Source organism: Lissotriton vulgaris, chromosome 7, assembly GCF_964263255.1.
Source record: "Lissotriton vulgaris chromosome 7, aLisVul1.2, whole genome shotgun sequence".
Lineage (NCBI taxonomy): Eukaryota > Metazoa > Chordata > Amphibia > Caudata > Salamandridae > Lissotriton > Lissotriton vulgaris.
In genome coordinates, this window is record NC_141695.1 from 456,680,673 (window position 1) to 456,708,635 (window position 27,963).

Here is a 27,963-nt window from a genome sequence, read left to right on the forward strand (position 1 = left end):
CACTACTCATTCCCTCCAGACATTGCCCTGTCACTACACATGCACTCCTCCATCACCCAGCCAGCACCTTGTACTTTAAAACTCACCATGCACTCTCCTTCAGTACTGTAATCATCCAGTCAGTAACCATGTACCCATGCAATGACCCAGACACTAATCATGCACTACTATAATCACCTGTGCTCTTCCCATACAAACGTCTAACCGCCTAGACACTGCTCATTCACACGTTGAATACCCAGGTAGTACCCATGCAGTCCAGCAATCACCCTGTCACTACCGATGCTCTGCTCAAATCATGTAGATTGCCCTTGCACTCATACAAGCATCTATGTAGTACTAATGCAGTTATGTAGTCACCCATACATTACCCATCTACTCGTCCAATCAGACTAAAACTATCCATACACTCATACAAGCACATAGGTACAACTGATTCACTCATGTAATCACCCTGGCACTACCCACGCAGTCTTTATATCACTCAATCTCTACATGTGTACTCATGCAGTCATCTAGTCTTTTCCATACACTTATTGCTCTTTAACAGAGTATGTGGCTCTAAACAGAACCATTTTTTTCTTTTTTCAATGTTATACTTTTTTGTGTTTTTTTAACTATTTTGTAATTTTTTTGGGTGTTATAAAAAAAAAGGAAAACAACAAAAAACTGTCCAACTTTGCAATTAAATTATCATTGCAAAAAAAAGTAACAAAAAAATTAGACTGCTCGCCATTACAAACTATAGTCTTGCACTTGATGCAGTGCTGTTCTAAATTTGCAAACTCAGGACAGATGTTGAGTCCACGATTTCCTGCAGAGGTGCTCGGTCCAGCAGTTTGCTTATCATGCTGCTGTGCTTCCTGGGCGCTTCAATGTTGTTCGCGGGCCAGATGACCTGGATTCAGTATCTGCAGGTGCTTCACCATACTGAAAGTGCCACACGAATACTTCTTTTCACTTCCACATGAAAGGACCCTGGGACGTAGCGTGCACCTAACTTTCCTCGCATTCACCTTCTTTTCCTCCTGAGGAATAATAAAGAAGGCCCATGCCACAGACTCCTTCCTCTTCTTCACTGGTTCCTCCAACTCTACTTCTGTTTCAAATTCACAGGTACAGATGAAGAAGCCATTTTTCAGTGCAAAAAAACCCCCCAAAAAATACTCCAACTCTACTTCTGTTTCAAATTCACAGGTACAGATGAAGAAGCCATTTTTCAGTGCAAAAAAAACCCCAAATAATATACAGCCTAGTAAAAAGAACACAACAGGTGTGTCACCTAGGATGCAGTCAAAGAAATGAAAAAAAAAGGGACGGGGTCCTTCACATTCTAGAAACAAAACTTTGTAAAACATGGAAATGCTTTCATTTGAAATCACATGGGGGCCGCGTACTCGGCGGCACCCGGCGCGACTTACAACAATAATATAACTTTATTGTAAACATAAATATATTAATTTTATAATTACTTTAGATAATCTCTTTCTATAAAACACATACTAAAGTTATATACATATACTTTTAAAATATAAACATTTTATGGGAGTCGCAAACCCGGCATGACCACATACGTACGTGATGTTACGCTGGGCAGGACACCACGTACCCATCACATACCATACATGCATCAATCGCGAAGTTCGAAAAATATACTTAACACTAATATACCGTTAATAAAATTACTAATATATGCTTCTTCAAATTAGTTATTATAATCTCTTGATTTAAAACACATATTAAAGTTATATATAAGTACTTTTAAAATAAAAATATTTTACGGACGTTGTGCACCTGGCACAATCTCATACTTATGCGACGTTATGCGGGCCCGGACACCACGCACCCATTGCATATTAAATGTGCATCTTCCACGACTTTACTAATATGGCAGTTTGAATCCGCGCACACACCGAGGTAGGTACACAATCAGTATGCGACTCCACTTTTTTGCAAAAAAAAAAAAAAAAATATATATATATATATATATATATATATATATATATATATTTTAGAAAACAAAAACATTACATTTTACAACAAATAAAAACTAATGTAAATTTTTTTTAAAATATAACAGTAACAAAAGATCATTTAAAAACCCCTTGAATTTCACTGAAAAAACAATAGATTTCAGGGACGTTAAAGGTAATTGGACCATTTTCAAACCATATACATGACATTATCAATTAGTACATACCCACTCACTAATTCCTAGGTCTATACACATATCCACTCATTCACCCATACAGTCACTCATACATGCAGTCAACCATCAATATGGCATTATCATATGTACTTACATATCTATATTGACACTCACACACCACCACTCATCCATAGAGTTACTCACACACCTAGTCAGTCATGCAAAAAATCAATCACACTCCCATTTACTCACCTATACAGTTATATACACACTACCTCACTTATTCAAATATATACTAACACATACTTACACTCTTATACAACAACAAATACAAGCACACACTGATCCATACAGCCACTCTCACAATCACTCACTCTCACATATATTCATTTAAAAACTCCAACACACACATATACTGCCTTTCACATATGCAGTTACTCACACATGTACCACTAAGGCATCCATTCACTCATCAACATACCCATACACACACTCGCCCACCCATACAGCCCTTCAAAGATACAGTCTTAAACCATTAAACCCAGTGAATCATCCACTCAAACATCTATGAACAGAGTCACACCCCCACCCTCCCACAAAGACATACAGATACTCAGACAACTAATCAATAACCGATATAGATCCTCATTTAGCTACTCACCAACCCATGCAACCGCTTACACACCAACTGACAAACTAAACTGTGTGAATGCCTGTATCAATCACTAACCCATGCATTCAGTAAAACACATTAAATCACTCCCTTATACAGTCAGTCATACACCTACTAAATCATCCATCCAGACACTTATACACCCACTCATTCTTCAACACACCTTGGCATATATATAAAACATATTTAAACTTTATAGAAACACACAGTCACTGGATGATGTCATCAGTGATGTCATTTGAGATTTCAAACTAGGTGCATCCCCATGCAAGTGGGGTATGTTCCCCGGGCACTGGATACAAGGTCCTTCAATGGAGGTTTCAGTAGTTAATTGGCTAGGTTATAAAGAACCACGCGGTGTCCTTAAGTTTCTCTATTTAATGGAATTGTTGCATCACAGTTCTGTGATTTGTAGAGTACGATGCGGTTGGTGCGTACATTCTTTTTTTTTTTTTTTTTTTTTTTTTTTTTTTTTTTTTTTTTTTTTTTCTTTTTGTTCACTGGTTTATTGGATTGAGCGTGTTTCTGACAAATAATAAATGATCCCAATGCATTTCGGCTGAGAAGACTTCAACTGGGGATTTTCTGCAATAACAAATATCCTATATAAGTGTGCTCAAACAACATGAAGAATGCCACAAGGTGACGCTAAAAACCTTAACCCACTGGTGACTGAGAAAATGAACGCGTAATGGTGAGTGGTGATCCAGTGAAATCATTAGGCTTCCTATTTAGTAGGAAAATGAGATGCATTTCGCTCTCCCGCAGACGGTGCTCAAAGTGAAAAATGTGCTGGAATTACTTGCGCCCTCTTAATGATTTAACTGTGCTGGTTAGAATACGAAACATGCATAACATTAAACATGCTAATTGAAAGATTAACGCACAACCCCCACTGTAGTGCGCGGTGCCCAAAGTACAAGAACTGAAGTAAACGTGCAGCAAACTAGAAGGAAGTGAGAAGCGCATTACGCATCAACACAGCCGTTAAACTATACCACTATGGTGCGAATCATGCCGATGTTTAAGAGTTAAATAGTAGTGCCCTTAAGGGGCTAATCTAGTAGTTGGCTGCTTACCGAGTGTAGCAACGCCGTTACTTTGTATACTCTGGTGATCCCGCTCTACCGCGATTCAGATGCAGAAGAGCTGGTGAGCTCTAAAAGGGGTTGTACCGGTGACGTGTGATAGAAAGTTGATGAAAAAAGAAAAAGGACTACGGATATGAGTGCTTGGAAAAGGTGTTTATCTGTAAAGATACCCACGAGGAGGATCTTGGTGCCCTGTATTTTATCACAATGGGGCGGTACGAGTGATAGGGAAGAGAGTGGCAAAAAAACACAAGTGCAGAATTTAAATAGAAATGACAAGAAGGATGACGAAAGAAAATGAATAAAGAACTATAATCAAATAGCTATGTCCCGGAGGTGGGCACCCAGGGACATAGCAGGAACTGGGCCTGTTTACCTTGAGTGGTGGTGCAGTCTTCCCGGCTGGACTCCCATCATAAATCTATCACCAAATTATACCCAGTTGAAGATGCACTCGAAAAGCAGATAAATTCCACTGATTCCATACAGATGCATTTCATTGCCTTACGCATTTTCGAAGCAGCTCCTTGGTCACAGGCTTCATGATACTGCGCAGAATAGGTTGAAAGGCATTCTCCTCTACATGTCCTTTAGTTCATTATCCCTCAGTGGGCCTCACAGGTGAGTTCAGTGTTGAATGCTGGGATCAATAGTGCACTTTCTCAAATTCCTTTCCCTCTAGTAGGTTTCTACTCTATAGCATTGTATTAATTTAATTATGTAGCCCTCCGGTTGGCCTCCACAGTGATAATGTTCAGTTCATTTTTCCTGTCTGCTGTTTCACTAAAAAAGACTCAGAGCAGTTCCTTTGCCTTCTGTTCACCTTGAGGGGTGGTGCAGTCCTGCTGGCTGGACTGCTGTCATAAATCAGTCAACAATTTATCCCCAGTAGAAAATGCACTCGAAAAGCAGAGGAATTCCATTGATTCTTTATTGAAAGAAAACTGCCATTTGTAGTTACCTGAGCTAACTATAACTTACTCCTTGGCAAGGGTCAGTGACATCCCTGATGACATCATAAATGAAATCACTGATGACAACATCCACTCAGTGTAGGTGTGTCATAAAATTTTCAGAGACTTAAAGATATATACGAAGCTTCTGCATCAGTTAAATTACTATTGTTTCTGTACTAATGAGTGATACTATTTCTAAGGTATGTCACCTGAGTGGCTATGTGACTGTCTGAATCTGAGTGTAAGTGGAAGACTGAGTGGCTGTATAGGTGTATGAGTGGGTATTTGAGAGCCTGTATGTGTGAATACTTGGGTGTTTGAGTGAGTGAGTGTATGGGTGGTTAAATGTCTGTGTAAGTGGGTTTATGGGTGGGTGAGTGGGTATGTGAGTGGCTGAATGGATAGGTGAGTGGCTGTATGGGTGACTCAGTGGATGTGTGAATGGCTCTATGGGTGTGTGACTGGGTATGTAAGTAGGTATATGGGTGAGTAAATGGATGTGTGCATAAGTGAGTGGGTGTGGGAGTGCCTATGTAAGTGGCTGTTGAGGTGAGCGAGTGGGCATTTGAGATATTGAATGGATGTGTGAATGGGCATGTGAGTGTTTTTGTGGTTGAGCAAACGGGAGTGTGAGCGGCTCTAAGGGTCAGCCCATAGCTCTGTCACTAGCTGAACGGGTGAGTGAGTGGCTGTGTGAGTGGCTGTATGGATGATTGAGCTGGTGTGTGAGTGGTTGTATGGATGAGTGAGTGGGTGTTTGAGTGGTTGTTTGCATGTGTGAATGGGTGTGTGAAATGTTCTGTGGGTGTGTGAGTGGGTGTATGAGAGGATGTATAGGGACTTGAGTGGGCGTGTAAGCAGTTCTGTGCAATCACTGATGTCATGTAGGTGGACATACCCTGGACCCCTTTTTGACGAATCCAGCAGAGGCTAGGGTCTTTACCCCTTCCCCTCTGGCCTGGACGGATCATTTTTTGGTGACGATCCAGTGCCCATTGTTCGAGCCCCCTCTTAAACCCACGGTTCGAGTTGTCCCCAGATGACATTGGAATAAACTAAAGCTTGAGGACTTCCACCGTCTTTTGTCTGAGGACCCGCTGGGCCCGTTAGATAATGCTGTAAACTGGCTATGACCATTTTTGCGAATGGGTCACCAGGGACCTTGATTCCCTTATTCCGGTGGCCTTGAGCAAATGCGGATCACGGGACCCTAGTCCTTGGTATGATGGATCTCTGCGTGCGCTTAAAAGTACGTGCAGACGCGCTGAGAGAGAATGGCGGAAAATTTATGACATCAGTAAAAAAGCCATGTATTTGGCCACCGTCAAATCTTACCATCGTGCTGTTTGCAGAGCTCGTGTGGCATTTTATGCTCTCGAATTCCGCAACAGCACTAATCCATTTAAAACCATTTTTAAGGCCCTCAAGGACCTTGTGGCAAGAAAGGCCTCTGCGAACGAAACCTGTTCCACTTCACATTGTGAAACCTTGGCGGCTTTTTTTCTTGAAAAAATCCAAGCCATCTACTGAGCCTTTCCAACGGCTATGCCTTCTGGCGAAGGTTCTCTTAGCCCTCCAGTGCAGGATGTCCTACACTCTCTTCCCTGCCTAACACCTGAAAGCTTTAAGAAATTGGCTCAGCAAGTCAAGTCTGGGTCTCCGGCAGACCCTTTAAGGCCGGCTTTGTTTAGAGACTCGGCATTTCTCAACCTTTTGCCGGTCCGTTCCCTGATTAACATCTCGCTTGCATCTGGTTTGGTTCCCGCCAAGTGGAAACAGGCAGTGGTCATGCCCATTTTGAAGAAGCCGTCTCTGGACGCCAGCAAACCTAAGAATTATCGCCCGATATCGCTCCTTCCCTGGCCGGCTAAAGTAGCAGAGGCGCATGTCAACATTGCCCTTTCAGACCATCTCACGCGGGCCAACATCTTGGACGCCACGCAGAACGGATTCCGAGCTGGGCTCAGCACGGAGACAGCCCTCCTTTTCATGGTGGAACATCTGCGCACTGTGGTTGATGCGGGTCAAATGGCGGCGCTTGTTTTATTAGATCTTAGCGCCGCCTTTGACACCGTTTCGCACAGGATTCTTCTGCAGCGCCTGGAGGAAGCTGGTGTCGTCGGCCCTGCTCTCCAGTGGGTCCGCTCCTTTCTTGCTGACCGATCTTTTTGCGTGGCTGTTCCGCCCCATCAGTCTAAATCTTACCCCCTGGATCTTGGGGTCCCTCAGGGATCTTTGCTGAGCCCCACGTTGTTCAATCTTTACGTGAGGCCGCTGGCTGAGGTCGTCAAGCAGTGGGGTATGACCATGGTGTCATACACTGACGACACTCAGCTGGCGGTCACGCTCAGTGGGGATTCAGGTTTGGACGCCCCGAGATTCCAGAACGGACTCCGGGCAGTCGCCAGCTGGATGACCTCCAACTGTCTCCAGTTGAACGCAAAAAAGACGGAAATCATGATCTTCGGCAAGCAAGCGGAACTCTGGGGTGATATATGGTGGCCCTCAGAGCTCGGTCCCACTCCGACTCCGGTCTCGGAGATAAAAAACCTCAGGGTGTGGCTAGATCCCACCCTTAGCTTTGTCTGCCACACTAAGCAAACTGCTGCTTGCTGCTTTGGTATTTTGCGCGGCTTAAGACCTGTGCTAAAATTCTTTGACGCCTCGACCAGGCAGCTTGTGGTGCAGGCGACGGTGATTTCTCGGCTCGACTATGCCAATTCCCTCTTGGTTGAGATAAATCAGGCCGAAATCACTCGTCTTCAACATGTGCAAAATGCGGCTGCTAGAGCAGTCGTGGGTTTACCCAGGTTTTGTTCTGCTTCCAATACCTTGCGCTCTCTTTATTGGCTACCGATTAAGCAGAGGATCCAATTTAAAATGCTCTGTTTGTCCCACAAGATCCTTAAGGGCTCTCCTGCCCAGATTCATTTGAGTCTTTTGTCACCCTATGTTCCGGTCCGCTCACTACGCTCATCGGACCTTGAACTTGCAGTAGCCCCACGGTTCAAGCGTAGCCGGGCTAGTGGTCACTCATTTCATGTGCGTGCTGCAGCCTTGTGGAATTCCCTTCCTTTAGAGATACGTACCCTTGGTGATCTGTTCTCATTTCGTAGGGCTGTTAAGACCTTCCTATTTCCTTAAATCTGTCTTTTCACTAGTCCGCCCTTTTAAGCTTGTGTTATGTTGTTACCTTGTCGGGCGCCAGGACGCTCCTTTGCTGGAGCAGCTGTGCGCGTAATAAATGTTCATAACATAACATAACATTTCATCTGTGATATCATCAGTGGTGTCACCTACCATGTCATAAGGGATATAATATGCGAGGTCATAACCAGTGCAATGCAAGTGTGTAAGTTATAGTTAGATCAGGTAACTCTAATGTGAATTTTAAAGGTTTTGCATGAGTGAAATATGAACCTACCTATAAAATCCCTATAACAATTTCTAAGGTTTTTCAAATTCTAGTTCTAAAGAATTATGTCCCTGTAATGTTTAGTTGTTTTAGTTAATGTCTGGGATTTATTTGTAATACTAAGTATACAACAATATATTTTGATTTTAAGTTTAGTATTTTTAAAATACAGACTTTAAAAAAAATAAAAATACTTTATATGCATTTTAAAAGGAAAAACTCACATTTGTACGTGAGCCTTAGGAAGGCACAGCAATGGGAAAGCCATTGCATGTTCCTGCAGGGCATGGACTGTTAATTCCATGCCTTAGAGGAACTGGGGGCACAAGCATACAGGGGGGCACACCATGTTGCCCCTTGAATGTATCCCCTGGCTCGGAGGCAACATAGCACCCTTTGCTTACTCACCGCCAAACTTTTCATGGCGGGCTCACTGCCATGAAAACTGTGGCAGTGAGGAAACTCCTAATATGCTTGGTGGTGCCGCAGCAGCAGCTTCAGCATATTAAGGGCCTCAGACTGCTGCAAGGCTCTCAGGTATCGCATATCCCTGGTAGCAGCAGCGGTCCCATGGTGGTCCAACTGCCCTACTTGTAAATCCTCATTGTGTACAAAGTGTATGTAGCTGTTTATGTGTCTCCTTATTGTAAGCCAACGTTCCTGAGGCACACCACTGATATTTGTTTGTGACGTTCCTCCAAATGCTATAACAATGGACTGGAATAAACCTGTAGTAATGACGTGTTTGTCTATTGGTGTTATAGAAGTGGGATTACTTTTGTGAGCTAGGCAATATGGATCCAGATGATGATATTGACCAATTTTAGTTTGCCGATTCAATAGGAAATTGTCTGATGTATCTCCTCCTACCATGTCGGTAAGGTCTGGAACTGAAAATGCTACAACTGCCACAAAAAATCGGTGTCATGTATGATTTGGTATGTTTCTGACATAATGCCAGCCTATTATTGGTACAATGGAATGAAGATGGTTTTTGAGAACACACTAGTGTGTATGTTATGGTGAGACATGGTTGTGAACATGACCTAAACACTGTGTACATGCAAAATATCCTTACACAAGCTAATAATATTGTCATTGTAAAGTTCAGATAGGAGTACATATATACATTGCTAGACTTGCTTCTGCAGGCGCGAGTTTCAGACTAGTGGATTTATTAATGTGAACAAGGACAAACAAACTATTGGGAAAACCAAACAAAGAAGAGACATAAGTGAAGAAGTCAATCATGGTGAATGAAATCATAGTTGTAGATGCCCAATCCTTTGAAGTCCAATGTCCAGAAATACTGCTGTCATCAGAAAGGTAAAAGTGTCTAGAAATAGTCCACAGAGTGAATGTGTTACACACACTGGATGAAATTAGATTCAAGGTTTCTTGCTGGTGGTGGTACTGGTCTTGCCATCTGCACCTCCTGAAAATCTGCATGGATTTCCCTTCCAGCCAGTGCGGGGGAGATTCACAAGTGCAGGGACTGGGGTGTCTGCAGTAAGCCTGGGCGTTAAACTCTGCTCTGTTTGCAGAATTTGGCAACTCAGCGTTTCCCGAGAGAACATAGGGTTACCATTAGACTCAGCTTTCCGCAACAGAGCAGAGTTTTTTTGAGTCTGTGCCCTCAAAATGGAATTTTGCACGTCCAGGAGCAACTAGCGGGGTGCTTGCAATCACCTGCGAGATTTCTAGGGCCATTCACGGACGCCGCAATATTTGCTAGCTGGTCACATACTCCCGCAAGATTTTAGTTTAGCCAGCATGTCATTTGGGCTTGCAGAACTTTTCTGCGGTACGTGATCCCGAACATGCAGGATCTACCGCAGCTGCAATCTGGGGAAGATTCTCTCCTCAAGCAGCATCAAAATCTTCCTGAACTGACAATTTGGAGTTGAAAACCTTCTCAAATTAACATTGGTGGTAGCTTTTTGTCCGAGGAGTCTTTGTTTTGTTTTATGTACTTTTTTTTAACTGGAAGGAAGAGCCCCAGAGTCTCCAACTTCCTGTTCCTGTCCAGCAGGCTTCTCCCAGTGCTTTTTCCATCTCTGTTCACTTTTCATTTGGATTTGGATTTGGAGCTGGAAGGATCACTCTTTGAGTGTGCTGCACATTTCATTGGATTTAAGAACTTTGAATTTGAGCTTTCACAAGTACATTGAAAAACTGGTGTTGTTTGTTTTATTTGGGTCATGCACCTGGATTTATTTGTATGTTTAATCAATTTTTAAAATGTTTTGTTGTGGGTGACCTTTTGTTTCAGTAGGGATGTAGTGATTTCTTTGCATTTGATTCTTCTTCTTTTATAAAGGAAAAATGTTTCACAGTTTACTACATTTTCTACATGTTTTTAGTACATTTGAAATTTTGATTGAATTCACTATGTGGTCTAGTCTGACAACTGGTCTTCCAGCCAGAAGGCCCAGTGCTAGTCCCTCATGAGTGCATGAACCAACAGTTTCTGTGGTGTTTACAGCATTTAGGCAATGGATTGCTTTGGATTGACACACAAAATGTGCTTTTTTGTGGTAGTTCATGTTTTTCTCATACAAACAGTGTGTAGGAGTCAGGACTAGGTGGGGTTATGCCTTTGAATGATGGGTCTTGTTGTATAATTATTTATAGACCAATAATTTTCAGTTTTGGCATTGCTAAATTAATGATATTTTCTCTGTTTTTATAATAGCTCCTTTGTCTGGCCATTGGGTGTGTTTGCCATAGGCCAACATTTGCATTTGTTCCAACCATGTGGCCCATGGCCAGATGCCATTTTGTATAGTCAGTGCACTGTCTCGGCCTAGGCCTGCATGTGCTGTTTGATTGATTTACAGGCCTCCTGCCTATTGTTGTGACTGTGTGGCTTCGGGCCATTTTGTGTAGAAAGAAGGTGTGCTTTTTCCATAGGCCTGCATGCGTTCTTGGTTGTAGGTCTCCAGCTTCTTTTTGTGACCATGTGGCTGGCGGGCATTTTGTGTAGGCAGCCATTTTGCTTTTGCCAAAGACCTGCATGCATTCTGTGTTGGTGGCCTCCAGCTGCTTGTTGTGACCATGTGGCTGGCAGCCCTTTTGTATAGTCAGCCAGTGTGCTTTTGCCATAGGCCTGCATGCATTCTTTGTTGTGGGCCTCCAGCTTTTTGTTGTGACCATGTGGCTGATGTCAGTGTATAGGAGTCAGGACTAGGTGGGGTAATGATTTTGAAGGATTTGTCTTTTTATAAAAAATAAAATTTAGCCCAATAATTTTTGTTTTTGGCATTGCAGAATTAATGATGTTTTCACTGTTTTACCATGCCTCCTTTTTCTGGCCAGTGTATGTGTGTTTGCCATAGACCAACATTTGCCATTGTTCCAAATGCCATGTGGCCCCTGGCCAGGGGTTATTTTGTATAGTCAGTGCACTGTCCCAGCCTAGGCCAGTATGTGCTGTTTGATTGTTTTACAGGCCTCCTGACTCTTGTTGTGACCATGTGGCTGCCAGACTTTTTGTGTAGGCAGCCAGTGTACATTTGCCAAAGGCCTGCATACGTTCTTTGTTGTAGACCTCCAGCTTCTTGTTGTGACCTTTTATATTAGCAGCCAGTGTGCTTTTGCCATAGGCCTGCATGCGTTATTTCTTCTTCTAGTCTAAGAATCGGTCCTGAAGAAGGTGTCGTATAAGAAAAACCGAAACGCCACGTCGACTTTACCTGTGATTCTTTAAATTCGTTGTACCCCATTTTAATTAGCATGTACTGTATGACATTATGTTAAAATATTAGTTATATGTTTGCTTTTATTGTTGTTTTTAAACGTGATGAAATAATGAAATGTGTATGAAATAAGAATAAATTTGTATAATTTTTACCAAAAGTCATCTGTTTTAGTTTACATTTTTGTCACCTGATAATCAAACTTACACACAGTCATATTATCTTTTTTTTGTAATAATTTCCTTAGAATTCAGTGATGATTTGTACATCAGATACTTGTTGCTCATTGTTGTAAACCCCACGAGAAAGATTTAACCCGGCTCATTTAGACCCCTTATTAGTCAGAGGTATACATATTACTTCCTTTGGCGCCCAGGCCATTCGGCCTGTACAAACGGGACATCCCATACTTTTGCAGGCTATAGATGCACAACAGCATGCATTGTCTAGGGATTATTCCTTCCATTGTCATTTGTCAGTTGCTCCTCCCTCAGAGTCAGTGCCAATTCATACATCTTGAGTAACGTGATGTCACATGCCGCACATAAAGCAAACACTTTCATCTGTATGTTGTTGTTTTTGCTCAGTCTCATTCTTCCTGAGTGGTCAGTCACCATGAAAGTAATTATATGTTGGTGTGGTTTTCCATTTTCCGAATGAGTAAACCTAATTACACTTTATTTTTAATTAAGGGAGTAGTAGCAGTGACCACACAATAAATTATATTTTGTTGTTTGTGCTACTAATTGAACAGCAACAACGCCACATTTCACTCAAGTCCTTCTTGCTTCTTTTCTTTTAGGTGCACGACAAGAATACAACAACAAGAGACAACAATACATTACTCACAGTACTGCCAGAAAGAAGGCCTGTGAACCACTTGACATGTGATTAACACACACATCAGACATTTCTTCAACTTGTGAAGCTAAGTGCCACTGCTATCTCCCAGCTTAAAGATGATCCAAATGAAAGTTTCCACTGCTTAGCCTAAAACTGCTACCAAGGAAGTAGCCAGTGAGAAGAAGAAGGAACTTACCATCACCACTGGTATGTCACTCCAGATGTTTCTTGGAAAACAAAAAACTGTGCCTACCACACCAGCGTCTGGGAAGCAAGCTGCGAGCAGCACTGTCAAATCAGTGGACCCACCCCAATCTAGGCCCAAGCCCATGTCTGTCACAGAGGCAGTCAGTCAAAGCACAGCAACGCCGACGAGCATTGATGTTGACATTGACTGATCTCTAGCAAAGTATTACCCAATCTTTGCAGGAAACTCATAGAAGTGGACAACAATAAGAACAACAGCCACGACTGCCAATAGTAGTTACTCCTGAGGTAGGATCAGTTCAAGAGATTCAGATACATGCTGAGGGAGTAGAGCAATCTGCTCCAGAAGATCCATTGTCTTCCAGATCTCCAGCTAGAAAAAGAGGGTTAGTGGTGCATAATCTTCTTCTTCAAACCCCCTTCTGATGATCTAGATGCCACTTGGATCACACCTCAGTCTGAGAGTGATACACGCCACGAGAGGACTCAGACAAGGCTAGGAAAAAGGAAGGTTCCAGAAAGCCTTAGAGTGTTGGAGGCAGATGTAAAAGAGGAGGATGACAATGAGCCAGTCATCATGGATGTTAGCCCAGCCCCAGTGGAGACCGATGTTGCCCCACCCCAGCTCCCGGGGTGGGGGATATGGCAGTGGCAACACAGATCCAACAACCACCAGATGCCATATTTGCAAAGTCCTGGCAGTGACCTACATCCACAACCACCTCAGTAGAAGTAGGTACTGCAGAGCCAGAGAGTCAAACATCAAAACGCCCAACTACTGCCAGTTTATCGGATATTGGCAGTGGCTTCAGCATCGTAAGAAAGTTTGGGATTTCTTTTCAGTAAGCCAGAAGGAGGCAAACATTGCCATAAGCTCCATAGGCGGAGCAAGTGTTAGTCGGGGTAAGCTTGCTACAAACTATGGTACCAGGGGGGCCAAACGACCCATTTGAGAAAGTATCATACGATTCATTGGGAGGCACACCTTAGCGGAAAAAAAGCTGCATGTGTTGTTAGAGAAGGGCCAACTGAGCAGGGAATCCGAATTTGATTTGATCATGGTGGAAAGAAAAGAAGAAAAAAACATCTTCATTACGCAAAGCAGCCCTCTCCCCCGACGTGGAGTAGTATCGCCCACATCAGCAAAATCGCAATAGCACAAGACTCAGGTTGAGACACCAAGGCAACAGAGTATAGTGTCTGCCCTGCTGAAAAGCACATTAAGCCTACCACCACCTGGTTTCACCTGCATCAGTGGTATCAGGAAAGAAAATAATTCAGGCTACTAGTCCTTCAATGTTTAGGCCAGAGGGGCCGAATTATTGCAACCACTCAACAGCTGGCTAAAATGTTGGAGCTGGACTTCCTTCCTTTTACTTTTGTTGAAGGGGTGCGTTTTCATGAATTTGTGGCAGCCATCTGCCCAAAATGGAAGGTTCCCAGCCGGCCCTATTTTGCCAGAGTTGCTGCTCCAGCTCTATATTACGATGTGCTTGAATTGCTTGGACAAGCTTTGCAGCCGAGTGCTGTCCACACTATCGATCTGACAACAGACATGTGGGCCAGTTGCCAAATGACTTATTTCATGTGCATCACTGCACACTGGGTCTCTTTTGTGGGGGATAGAGAAACAAGCATTTGCAATGCAATAGGTCTCGCATTTTCGAGACTTTGTGCTATTGGTATTATAAATGACAATGGCTTTTATTTGTGTTAAAAGAAAACAGCAAGCGGTGCGTAAATACCCACTTTATAGTTATAGTCCTTGCTTACTAGAGACTGTCAGTAAAGGAGGCGCAGCTACTGCCAGCCTTGCTTCTCGTAAGCAACATTGTTTATGCACCGCTTGCTGCTTTTCAAAACACATAAAAAAAGGCATTGTCATTTAAAATGCCAATAGCTCAAACACTCGAAAATGCGAGGCCTATTGCATTGCAAATGCTTGTTTCTCTAGCCCCCACAAAAGAGATCCAGTGCACTGAGCTGTGCTGCTGGAGGCCTACTAGACTTTGTAGGGTCACCTCTTCTGGCACTGCTCTGTACGTGATGTTACTCCATCGGCAGATGGTCCCATCCCTTCCTGCACATGGGGCGTCCACTTCGTAATACTCCCAAGGCAGGACTGGGAACAGCAACCAGGCCTGGCAGGTTGCTGCTCAACCAGCCCTAGGAGCAATGGGAGTTAGCAATAAAGCACCAATCCCGCTTTTCCTACAGGGGGCAGATATTGCAGCACTGCTGCAAAACCGCTCCTGCAGCCACATAACCGATCTTCACCCCTCCAGCCCACCGGGGAAATGCCGGAGCTCACTACGGACAGTCCGGCCCTGAATATTCCCAGCACTCCCTCAAGGGGTGACCTGTGCTGCAACGAATAAACAGCTGGGGGCTTCTCCATCTTTTAGAGATGGCTGGTGGTGCCAGATGTGCGCTGGGATGTCTGCTCTAAAGCATTCAGCACAAGTAAATGGGTCCGGTTTGACAGAAATGAAGGCCATTTGCCTGATAGATAAAAATCCTGCAGCTTCCACATCTACCATGTCTCTGATGATATCATCAGTAATGTTGGGCTCCTGCAGAGATGACAGCTGATAAGGAGCCCATGTACAACCCAGAGGGAACCTTCTCCTGAAAATAACTTTGCAATTTTCCACATGCTCACATAATCCAATGAATTTCACTTGAGAAACCAAGTCTCTGTGAAATCCTTCATTGAGAATCACGCAAGTCCAGTGACCGCAGGACAAGTTGCCCAAATCTCTGAAATTGAATGTGAAGAACAATATTGAACCCACGGTTGGCCATACCATCCATGGTGCCATTTCTCTACGCCTTCATCTTACAGAGCAGTACTACTCCACATTGGTCTTGGCCCTCTGGCTAGCGGGAAATTATGTCATTGGATAACTTGTATGCTTTCATTCACTGTTCTACAATCAGAGCCACCTGCCGAAATCTATTTTCTTTTTAAAACTCCTTATGCGTGGTGATTTGCCTGTAAAAAACGGCCACAGTGTGCCCCCATTCGGAAATAACGACAGAGATGGTCATTTCTTTGCAGTTGTTTTTAATACACACTGTGTTTATTAACTCTGCTATTTTAAAATTATAAAATCATGAGGCCAAGTGATGGAGTAATTTGTACAATAACTCAATTTTTTTGTTTGATGGAAGTGCTCAGTTAAAAGTAAGCCTTGTGGCTGCGAGCAGAGTAAAGTTGGCTCTCAGCCGGTACCAGTTCCTGAGCAGAGGAAGGCAAGTGTGTAAATAAACTAAAGAAAGGCTTGTGAAGCGTGCCCACGGATGCTGCACTAAAGAAGCCCAAAAAACACAAACACTTATGGGAAATACGCATTGAGCTATCAACAAGCCAAAAGCATAATAAAGAAAAAAAAAGTTATCGGAAACAGGAAAAAAGACGGAAGTGTCAGTACACTGTACTTTACCGGTGCTCCTCACCTATGAAATGAAGTGACGTTTCAGATGCAAGGACGAGACAGAAGGCTGAAAACAAGAGTGACACTGGAATGCACCAACATTAAGTGGGAGGTGGGAATAGAGTGCTTTTATTGATGACAAAAGGTCTTGCAGAGAGAGCATGCGCGCTGATGCTCAACCTAAAAATATCTGCAGGTGTTGACACTGCTGAGATTTTTAATGCTGCCCTGAAGCATGCCACAGTAGCAATGTTCACAAAGGAGTCATGGAATATAGCTGCAAACAAGTTGGAAGTCTTTAACTAACCTTGGGCGGTGAACTCTGCTCCGCTCGTGGAGCTTGCGGAGTTTCCTGCACTTCGGGATATGCGGAGATCACGGAGTTCTGAAAAACTCTGCTTCACGTTTCCTCACTTGCATTCGTCGACGTCAAGTTGGTGAAGGCAAGCAAGGAAAATTAACCTCCCAGTGAGATTTTTCCTTGTTCGTGATTGTCAACATCAAGTTGGCGAGCACGAGCAGGGAAAATCAACATCCCAGCAATATTTCTCAACGTGGAGGGGTCAGGTTTCTCTTTGCGAGTGGTCGTGTATGCTTGCGACAGCTTGCGTTTAGAAACTGCAGTTCGCATTGAGAAAGCTGCTGCTCAAGTAAAAATCTACTCGAGCGGCATGAAAGGAAAGCAGGCACCACTTGCACTGTGCATGGTGCCATTCATAAAGATTTTACAGTGCGAACAAGCATCCAGCACTGTGCAATCACCGCAAACAGCATTTTTCTATTGTAACCCACCACTCCCGTAGCTCTGCACAGTGCGGCAGAGGTTTTTTTGCACTTGGCGTAGTGCCTCATAGTGCAACTCCACAAACTCTGTCTAGGGTTAGCTTTAATAACAAGGTCTTTGAATAGCTGTGACCAAGAGGGTTTGAGATTGGATTTGTTGCCACAGATAAGGGCAGTAATATAGTTAATGCCATGGCTGATGATGGTTATTTCAGAGTCCTGCATTTGGCTCACTTCATCAACATCATTATACAAGTCTTTCTCCAAAAAAGAAGACCAAGTAAACAACTTTCTGTCCACCTGCAGAAGAATCTGCATTCATTTCAGCCATTCATTTAAAGCCTGGAAACAGCTGAGGGTTACTCAGCGTGATAATAGAATGCATGTTAAAGAACTCATACAGGAGATGCCAACATGCTGGAACTCCACTTATTACAAGCTTGAACGAATGTTTGAACAGTACAGACCGATCAATGAATATTCATTCAAAGAGGAGATGCAACTGTAAAAGGCCTGATCATTGAGATAGATGGACCAATGGAACCTAGTCAAATGCCTGACAGAAATGCTGCTTCCTTTCGAGGTGTTCATACTGGAAGTCAGCAAAGAGGTTAGTGCCATAGGCCAAGCTATCCCATTGTTGCACAAGCTACAGGAACAGCTAAAGGAGGTGTCTGCAATGTATGCAAGTGTGGAGGAATAAAAAGGTTTTTATGACTTGGTGGAAAGCTCAATCCTTCGCTTGTCTGCTAATACAATGTGCAAAGAGACATTGTGCCCTCCAAACATTATAACTGTGCCAGAATTCTTGATCCACGGTACAAACTATTACTGTCCACTATCATTCATTTTAAGACAGGGATGTTAGAAAATACAAAACATGGATAGCTGACAAGGCAGTGAGCTATCAAAAGAAAGGCAAGGAATTAGAGGCCCAATGGTCCAGGGCACAAGTCCTGTGGTGCAGCCTTCAAGTTCAGAGCCTGACGGCAGTGCTGTTGGCTCACAGCAGCCAAACCAACAACAAGACCACAACCATCAGCCCCCAAATCTGCAAATGAAAGGTTTCGACTGGCCGGGCTTAAGTCCTGCGCAGAGGCAATGGTAAAAGGGGTCACGCAAAGTTGATCACCAGCAATGAATATTGAGCGAATGGTCAAGGCCTATCTGGATGTTGCAACAGAGGTCTAAATTGAGCAAAACCCATCGGTTTAGTGGTATGGGAAGAGGTGTTAATGGCCAGTTCTCAGCAGTCTAGCAATAAACTATCTGGCTTGCCCTGTAGCCAGTGTCTCCACTGAGCGTGTTTTCATTGCTACTGGTGCCGTTGTAACAGTGAGAAGGACCAGTCGCTTGCCCCAAAACGTGGACAGATTAACCATGATCAAAATGAATCAGCACTTGATACTACCGTATTACACCATACGTGAAGTACCACAGGAGGAAGATCCTACTTCTGGGTGAACCACCTGAGTTTGAGGACAAGCTCTGCTTTCCTGACTACTAGGCTTTCCTTTTTTCCTCTCCCCCCAAAAAATGATTACAAAATATAGCTATGGAACATTAAATACTTTATTATTTGTGTGTGTCTGGTTGACCAATTCATTCCCACCATCTTACTCATAGACATTTTATTGCTGTATTGGAGTCGGACTCGCAACTGTGTGCAGTGAAGAAGTCCCGACTCACCCTCCAAAGATATTTCCCTCAAGTAAGACATTGAAGGGAGAGGAGGCAAATGTGTGCCTGCCTCCAACCCTGATTATCTATCTATCCATTCCTTTCCTACCCTAGAGGGACTGCCCCTCATGTGACGTTATTATAATTCGATTTACACTGGCAAGTATCTGCTTCGTGAACAAATGGAGGAGGATCTGCATTCCGCAATGTGATCACAGAGAGCACACCGGAAGAAGAGGTAAATGCTGGCCTGCATTGCATGCTGACTAAGTGCTGGTTGTTGTGATATGAACTTGTTGTGATGAAATGATCATAACCATGTGTGTTGAGATTGAGAAGAGATGATTCACGTGGTGGCAGGCATTGTGAGTGTATTTTTTACGCTGAATGTGTTTGTGATGATTCAGATTTGATATTCTCAATGTTGGTGGCCCAAGTACAGACGGCTGATCAATACTTTGACCCTGAAGGATATTTTTATTTCCCCTTTGAGAGATAGGATAGGAATATTCCTTAACTGGGTCCACTCCACACAGCCCACACTGCTCTTATTTGTCCTTTTAATGCTTTATACTCCTCAAAGACTCAGACCCAACCAGTCCTTTAGATAATGCAATGTTTGCAAACACAAATCTAGTCTACACAAAAAGTGGCTTAATCTTTCTTTTCTTGTTGTTCACTAACAAAATTGTACTACTACAAGCCAACCTACTGCATTTTTTGGTTGGGACAGGGGACACTGTTGGTACGGAATTAGACACCATACTCGGAGTCAGACTCAGAAGGATCTGAGATGATGGAATGACTCAGGGCATGGGTGAGAGTGTGACTACTTTAAGGACTGCCACCACAAGAAGATGGGTGTTTTCAAAATCACTGAAACCAACTGATTTGGATGATTGGTGATGACTTTGAAGAGGCATAAAGGCAAACAACATACCAGACCTGCACAAGTCTGTGTAGTGGTGTTGGTGATCGGTGTGACTGACAGTGGCGCATTGATTTTTTACTTGATTGGGACAATGCTATATTGCTGGGTGTGTGTGTGTGCTCCTCAATGCTTTGTGGCTCAAATTTAAAGCAAAGTGGTAGTTTGGCCTGTTGTTGAAGGTAGCTTGAGACATATATTTTGTCATGAATGATAAATAATCAATAATATCAGCTGTTAGGCTACATATTTTGGTATTGATTATTTGATGATGAAATGATAATGATCAAGACAGTTTGATCAGTCTGATAGTTGCATTTCTGCTGGTTGTTGTAAAATTGGCCTCACCAATTTCGTTCACACACCAGGCATAAAATTAATGTAATGCAAAAGCTGAAGGACTATTCTTTTCTCCTTTTGCCCTTCCTCTGAGTCTTCACAGTGCTCTCCTAGTCCTCATTAGTTTAACGTATTTGTTTCTCTAAGTCGTTTATTCTTCAATATAATTTTTGTTTTCCAATTTACAGGCCCTCTTATCCCGTGGCAAATTTGAAAAAACTACTCTTACCATACCGGCCCACATTTGCCAGGCATGCAACATTGACGGATCGTACAAGAGGAATCAATGCAGATGCAACTGCCAGTCCCAATTTAGAAATGCAGTATCTTTTTTTCTTTTTGTTATCATTTAAACTGTGTTTCTTTGTGCCATTTACTTCAATCCTACAAAAATAGAAAGTTTATTTTGTAATAAAATCCATAGGTTTCAAAGCTCAGTAAGATAGATCATAAATAATAATGTAAATAGTCTCTCTGGGGGCAGACTGACAATTTGGTTTGGTTTAGTTGTAATCATTTGTTCCTTCATTTTCTTTTCCTCCAACAACAGATTTATGATGGTCAGCTGCTCATTGCCACAATGAATGTTATCCTTGTGTAGTGTTTGTCTACATCCCCCTTCCCATCCATTCTTCAAACTCCTATTCCTCTTCCCAAGGGCTTTGTGATTTATTGAGGCATGACTTAACAATTTACACTATTAATTGATAACACACTTGGTGGGGCTGATGTGGTGAAAGAAACACCAACTCAGTGCAGGGTGAGGAGGATCTTATTCCTAAGCTCATATAGCTCACACTGGCAATATATTATATTAGCCACCCCCGCACAGTGTATGAAGTTTAATTTCAGAGTAACATCTCTTTGCCAGTATCATCTTTCAGGCACTGTATTAATTTGCGTCTAAAGTTACTCTTGTCTAATTTGTACAGTTCATAGTAGCTCAACATTGTTCTGATTAATTCAAGTTTTCATCGCTTATCATACTCTCTTTTAGTGTCTGAGTCTGTTCTAGTAGTCTAGTCTCTGGTGACTGTCATTTTTTCGGACGTTTGCAAATAATAATAACATGTTACAGCAAACAAATGATAGATGGAATGCTGACAATGTAAACATTCTCCCCCAGTCAAAAGATCTGGGTTAAATCCATTGTTTTTTTGCCCACTACACCACCCAAGTTTGGACCCAGCCATATGCAAATCCGTGTTGGCCCTATGCCCCATGGAAGCAGTCCAGACCGAACTGTCAGGCCAGGTCCTCCCTGGACTGGAGACAAGCATCCTGGAACCGGTTTCAGGGTATTTTACCCGTTATCAGCCAAGCTAGCTTGAATCCAGTGGCACAGTGAGCAAGGGACCCACGTCTGGGCATACCCATCCCACTTAGGGTGAAAAGTTTTACAGCAAGCAAATGATGGACGGAATGCTGACAATGCAAACATTCTCCCCCAGTCAAAAGATCTGGGTTGAATCAATCGTTCTTTTGCTCACTACGCCCCCCCCCCCCAGGTTCGACCCAGTGATATGCAAATCAGTCTTGACCCTATGCCCCTTGGGAACAGTCCAGGCCGAACTGCCAGGCCGCGGTGTATGAAATTGTATTTCAGAGGAACATCTCATTGCCAGTATCATCCTTCAGGCACTGTATTCATTTTTGTCTAAGGTTAAACTTGTCTACTTTGTACAGTTCATAGTAGCTCAAAATTGTTCTGATTAATTTAATTTGTCATTGCTTATCATACTCTCTTCTTGTGTCTGAATCTGTTCTAGTAGTCTAGTCTCTGGTGACTGTCATTTTGTTCCAAAGCTTGCATATAATAATATTACCAGCATTAACCAAGTTTTCATTTCAATTTGTTAAGTTTCCTGCGATGAATAATGAATGAGTGAATGAGTACGCTCTTCAATAAGCGCATGCCTACCCTGAGGCATCCCAGCGCTGTAAGACCAGAGGACAAGGAGAAGACAATCAATGGAACAAAAGTGTCTTCAATAGCTTCCTGAAAGCAAGATGATTAATTTCAAGCCTGATGTTATCTGGGAGTTTGTGCCAACCATTGGCTGCCTGGAAGGAGAGCTGGCGGCTGCCCTTACAAGCTCGCTTCACCCTAGGTACTACAAGCAAATTTTGCTGATTAGATCTCAAGGATCTATGAGATTGATGACGGCGAAACAAGGGCTGAAGAATGGTAGGGCCGATATTACTGATGGACTTATGCGCCATGCACAACATCTTAAACATGATTCTTTCCTGAATCGGCAGCCAGTGGACCGATCGAAGTGCCCCCTTCGCCGAGCCACGTCTGGGTGAATTCATAAGGAGCCGGGTAGCCCAATTTTGCACAGATTGCAGGATTTGAATGGTACCTGCTGGAGCACCCAAATAGATAGTGTTTGCATAGTCCAGCCACGATAGAATCAGCGACTGGACCAGCACGCGCCTGGCCTCAAAAGGAAGGAGGGACAAAACTTTCCTGAGGACCCTGAGCAGTCCATAGCAGGTAGCCGCAACCTTCTTAGCCTGGACCTTGAATTCCAGGGAGGTGTCCAGCCATACCCCCAGGCTCTTTATTTGGGTCTTTGGGATAGGAGGGGGACCCAAACAATGTGGCCACCATGGGTCAAGATTGATGAGGGCTTTATAACCCAAGAGCATAATGTCGGTTTTGGCCCCATTTAGTTTTAGGAAGGAGGCGGTCATCCACTCCAAAACTTTGGTGAAACATGGGGTCAGATTATTGCTCCCCTGATCTACCGTGTCATCCCTCGCCAGGGAGACGACCAACTGCGTATCATCGGCGTAGGTGATAAGCTGAATTCCCCAGGGAAGCACAACCTCAGCCAGTGGTCGCATGTAGATGTTAAACATGGTAGGACTAAGTGAAGATCCCTGGGGAACGCCGTGATACAGTTGCAGTTGGTCTGATGAAAACTCCTCCTCAAAAACGGCAAAGCATCTTACTGCTAGAAAGGACTGGAGCCATTTAAGGGCCATTCCGGAGACCCCTGCCCGGCAGAGACGATGAAGCAGAAGTGGATGATTGACAGTGTCGAAGGCTGCGCTGAGGTGCAGCAGTACCACCGCAGCGCAGCCTCCGGCGTCCACAATACTCTTGGTCGCCTCCACCACTGCCACCAGGGAAGTCTCCATACCCTGCTTGGCTCTAAATCCCGTCTGAGAGGAATGGAGTGCACCCGTAGTCTCAACAAACGAGGAAAGGATCTGATTGATGTGTTGTTCAGCTATTTTACTAAGGGCCGGTAATAACGAAATGGGCCTGTAATTAGCTAAGTCTTCGGGGTCCATGTTTTTTTTTTAGAAGGGCCTTCACTTTCGCCATCTTCCAGATGGGGGTACCACACCTGATTCCAAGGATGAGTTGATTACCCGCATTATGGCCGGGCACACCGTCCTTAAGACTTGTTTGAGTGCTGCAGGTGGCGCAGCGTCCAGAGGGGAACCCGATTTGAGAGCACCAAGGAGTCTTTCCACAGTGGCCAATTCAAGAGGCGGGAAGGTGACGAGTCCTTCAGAGGCGTCTAAAGCAGCCTCCTCCGGACTCCCGTCCTCGCTCTCCCTAGGGCCGGTGTCCTGTACTGTTGGCTCAAAGCCAGCATAGATGTTAGACACCTTGGCAGTGAAGAAAGCGGGCAGATCATTACATCGTTTCTGGGGATCGGGCGAAGCCGTAATGGCGGGGGGGGAGTGGTGACCAGGGCTTGAAATATTTTACAAATTTCTCTTGGCCTATTAGCTGCTTCCTCGATTTTTTCCTGAAAATATGCTGATTGCGCAGTTTTTAGTTGCTTTTTTTATAATCTGAGCTCTGACCTATACTCATTTTTGGAGGCAGTTGCGAAATATTTCCTCCATTTCCTCTATGCCCTTTTTCAGCGTTGCTTTAGCTCCTTGAGTTCCCCAGAATACCAAGGTTGTTTGTTTGGGTCAGTCCGATGGCTGACCACTTTTTTGGGAAGAGTGAGATCTAATGTTGATGTTAGCCACTTATTTAAGGCCTCATTGGAGATGACGGGGTTATCATGAGGAGCCGGAGGGGACCTCTTCAAGGCAGCCTCCCAGTCCTCCACTGATAGCCTCGACCATGTTCGGCTGACTTTCTTTGAGAGGCTCCGATGGAGCCCAGACAAAAGAGAGCAGGGCGTGGTATGACCACAGAAGAAAACTGGGCTGGTCGCACTTGATGTTACCATGATTGGTGAAGAGATGGTCTAGTAGATGTCCTGCTGTATGTGTAGGGCCAACCGCGTATTTGTTCCAAGTGAACTACTCCCAGAGTGCCCAACAGACACTGAGATGACGCGGCATCTGCCTCATCAAGATGAATATTGAGGTCGCCTAGGATTGAGAAATTGGGTGTACTACTGATGGCAAAAGATATCTTATCCAATAAACTGTTACAAAAACCGTGGTGGTCACTTGGAGGTCTATAGACAAGAATGCCTGCAAAAGTGCAGGAGGGAGAGAAGGATAGCGAAAATCCTGAGCTCTCACATTCCAGAAGTGGACTCTCTGAGGTTCTACAAGAAAGAGTGTTCTGAAAGATAATAGCCACTCCTCCCCCACGTCCAGTTTGGCGATACTGCCTAATGATAGAATAGTTGGGCGGTAGGGCCCGGACAACGTCCGGATCTGATGCCTCTGTTAGCCATGTCTCTCTCAAAAATAGGGCATCTGGGTCACGTTCCTCCAATAGCAGACGAATTTCCACTGCATGCCTCGGGAGGGACCGGCAGTTTTTTTTTTTTTTTTGTTCCAAGACCTTTATTGTTGGTATGCGCATAGTATACACAGCTTAGTGCCCACAACCCTGAATAGGCCGGCAGCGTGCTGTTACTTTTAAGAAAAGTGAGCAAGTATTATAAACAACAGTTGGTGAAGTACACAGCAAGTCGTCTACAACCACTGTGGGCCGGCCATGTTTGCAATATCAGTTGGTCTCAGTTTTTACAGTTTTATTTAAATAACATACTTATAACATAACCAGATCACCCCACTACCGCATTCCAACCCCAGCCCCACAAATCAGTGCTTCGATGTAGGTGAAACCTCTGTCCAGTAATTCTTTTGCTAGTTATCAGTTTTGGTTATCTGTACCGTGTGCCCCTTAATCCTCTACTTGTGCGTTTAAGTATGTCGTGAAGTATGACCAGTAGTCTCTGGGCATAGATCTCAGGGTAAGGGACTCCTCGTATGTCCGAAGAGTATCCTGACAATATGACATGTCCTTCATCCACTGCTTTATCAGGGGTGTGTTTGGGCTGTCCCAGCATATAGAAATTCTGTGTTTGGCTAATAATAATGCTATAACGCAAAATTTATGTTTCGCCGCTTTTACGTTATATAGTAATCCCAAGAGACAACATGTAACTGTGCATGCAATCGGTACTCCTACCATTTCGGTTAGCCTTTCCACCACTTCCGCCCAATAGGCCTGTATCTTCGCACAGTTCCAGGCCAGGTGTATAAAATATGCTTGGTCATGACCACATCTTTTACACCTTGCTTCCTCACGTAATCCGTATCTATATAAATGGGCTGGAGTGTAATATACCTGGTGTAGGTATTTGAAGTGGATTATTCGCAGATTGCCATTTGGCGTGAGCATTTTCGTGAGTGTGCATGTTGTTTCCCATTCTTTTTCTGTAAGAGGTGTGTCTAGTATTTCATTCCACTTGTCTTGTGCCTTGGTTGCCCTGCGGTCTAATTCCGCCTGCGCTTGAGTATAAAGTTGTGAGACCAAGTGTGATGTGTTCGTGGAGGTAATCAACAGTTGCAGGGAGTCCATTGTTGGCGGTTCGTTCGGGAAGGTCGGAAAGTGCTGTTTTAACGCCCCTTTAAGTCTGTGGAATGTGAAACGAAAGAGCATTGTCGGGTTCTGAATAAAGGCTAAGTCTTGTTCTTTAATAAAGGCACCGTCTTTATAGATGTCACCCATTGTACATAGACCCACTTGTTTTAATAGGTTCATGCCCACTTCTTCACCAGCGACAGATAGATTTGGGTGGTGATGAAGAGGTAGTGCTGGAGCATAGAGCGGTTGCTTACGCATCATTTGGCCTGGAGTTCTCCAAGCTGAGTTCGTAGTGTCGATTGTGTTTATGTCGTTATTATGAAGTTGAGGTCTGGCATGCGTGATTATTGCATCTAATGGGATTGGAGCTGCATCACCTTCCTCTACCGCTACAAGGGTTAGATATGGAGTTGTGTGGTACCAGTGTGTGGCAAATTGGGCCTGAGCGCATAGATAATATAACCAAAAGTCTGGTACTCCCCAACCTCCCTTGTGAATGGGTAGGGTTAACGTGTCTAATTTTATGCGCGCCTTTTTGCCCGCCCATATCAGCTTCAGTACCATTGACGTAATGCGTTTGAATTCCTCTTTTGGAGGTTGGATCGGAATGTTATTGAAAAGGTAGAGTAGTTTAGGGAGTACTACCATTTTCACGATCGCCATCCAATCGGCCAGCGACAGTGAGAGTTGGATCCATCTTGTGACTTTGTCTTCGAGCGTGTCAATCGCTCTGCCATAATTGGTTCTGATAACCACCTCGGGATCCCGGTGAAACCAAATGCCCAGATATCTTATAGGGTCTGTCTGCCACTCTAGCGGGTATTCGGTCGTGTGTTGTCGTGTGGAGTCAGTCAGTGGAAATATGGAGGATTTGTCCCAATTGATTTGCAGGCCCAAAAATCCCCCAAATCTAATGTATACTCTTAGGAGTGGGTCCAGGTTAACATCTGGGTCTTTGACGTACAATAACATGTCGTCTGCATATAGGGAGATGTGCAATGGTCTATTTGGGAATTGAATTGCCAAGTGATGATGTTTCTGTCTCACTATGCAGGCTAGCGGTTCCAGTGCCAGTGCGAACAGTAGAGGGGACAGGGGGCAGCCCTGCCTCGTCCCTCTTTCTATGTCAATGGCCTCTGATACGTAGCCATTTATTTTAATCCTAGCTAATGGTTTGGTGTAAAGTAATTGTATCGATTGAATGAATATCCGAGGAAAGCTAATCCTATGCAGTATCGTTATCAAATATGACCATTCAATGGAGTTGAACGCTTTAGCAGCGTCCAACATAATCGCTGCTGCTTTAGTGGACGGTGTAAGATAATGTGCTGTGGCAAAGAGCGTTCTTGTGTTGTGCTTGGTGTTCCTAGAGGGGATGAATCCCGATTGATCCGGAAGAACTAGTGAGGACATAAGTGGTTGTAAACGTGTGGCAAGAACTTTAGCTAATATTTTTGATTCTACATTTATCAGAGATAAGGGACGGTAGGAGTTGCAAGCGTCCGGGTCTTTACCTGGTTTTAGTAATGCTATTATCATTGCCTCTCGCAGCATGGCTGGAAGAATCTGCGCTTCGAGCGCCTCCCCGAACAGATCAACTAGATATGGTGATAACAAGTCACTGAATGTTTTGTAGAATTCACACGTGAATCCATCTGGTCCTGGTGCTTTTCCGTTTGGTAGTGATGTTATGACTTCAGTTATTTCCTCTCTCAATGGTTGGGCTAGATACTGCCTTTGGTTATCAGACAGCCAAGCGATAGCAATATCATCAAGGTATTGTAGTGTTTCTCGTTGCGTGGCAACTGGGCGTGATGTATATAAGTCCTGGTAGGTGTGCACGAAGCTTTGTAGGATGCCCGCCTGATCAGTGTGTGTTATTCCGTCAGCCCCAACAGTCTTTGTGATTATGTGTTGTTTGTGTCCAGTCCAGTGCATATTTTAGTAGCTAG

General features: G+C 43.8%; 1 protein-coding gene and 1 pseudogene across 1 annotated transcript in view; one reads left to right on the top strand and one right to left on the bottom strand.

The window, feature by feature from the left end:
• LOC147701853 (extracellular calcium-sensing receptor-like) overlaps positions 1-12,877 on the top strand; it is a 122,245-nt gene extending 109,368 nt beyond the window's left edge. Inside the window, exon 5 of the mRNA XM_086929376.1 lies at positions 12,785-12,877. Coding sequence (XP_086785502.1) covers positions 12,785-12,877 — 93 coding nt within the window. The remainder of the gene's footprint in view (positions 1-12,784) is intronic.
• Positions 12,878-13,309: 432 nt separating this feature from the next.
• On the bottom strand, positions 13,310-27,949 carry LOC147701854 (GPI alpha-1,4-mannosyltransferase I, stabilizing subunit-like; annotated as a pseudogene).
• Between the last annotated feature and the right edge of the window lie 14 nt (positions 27,950-27,963).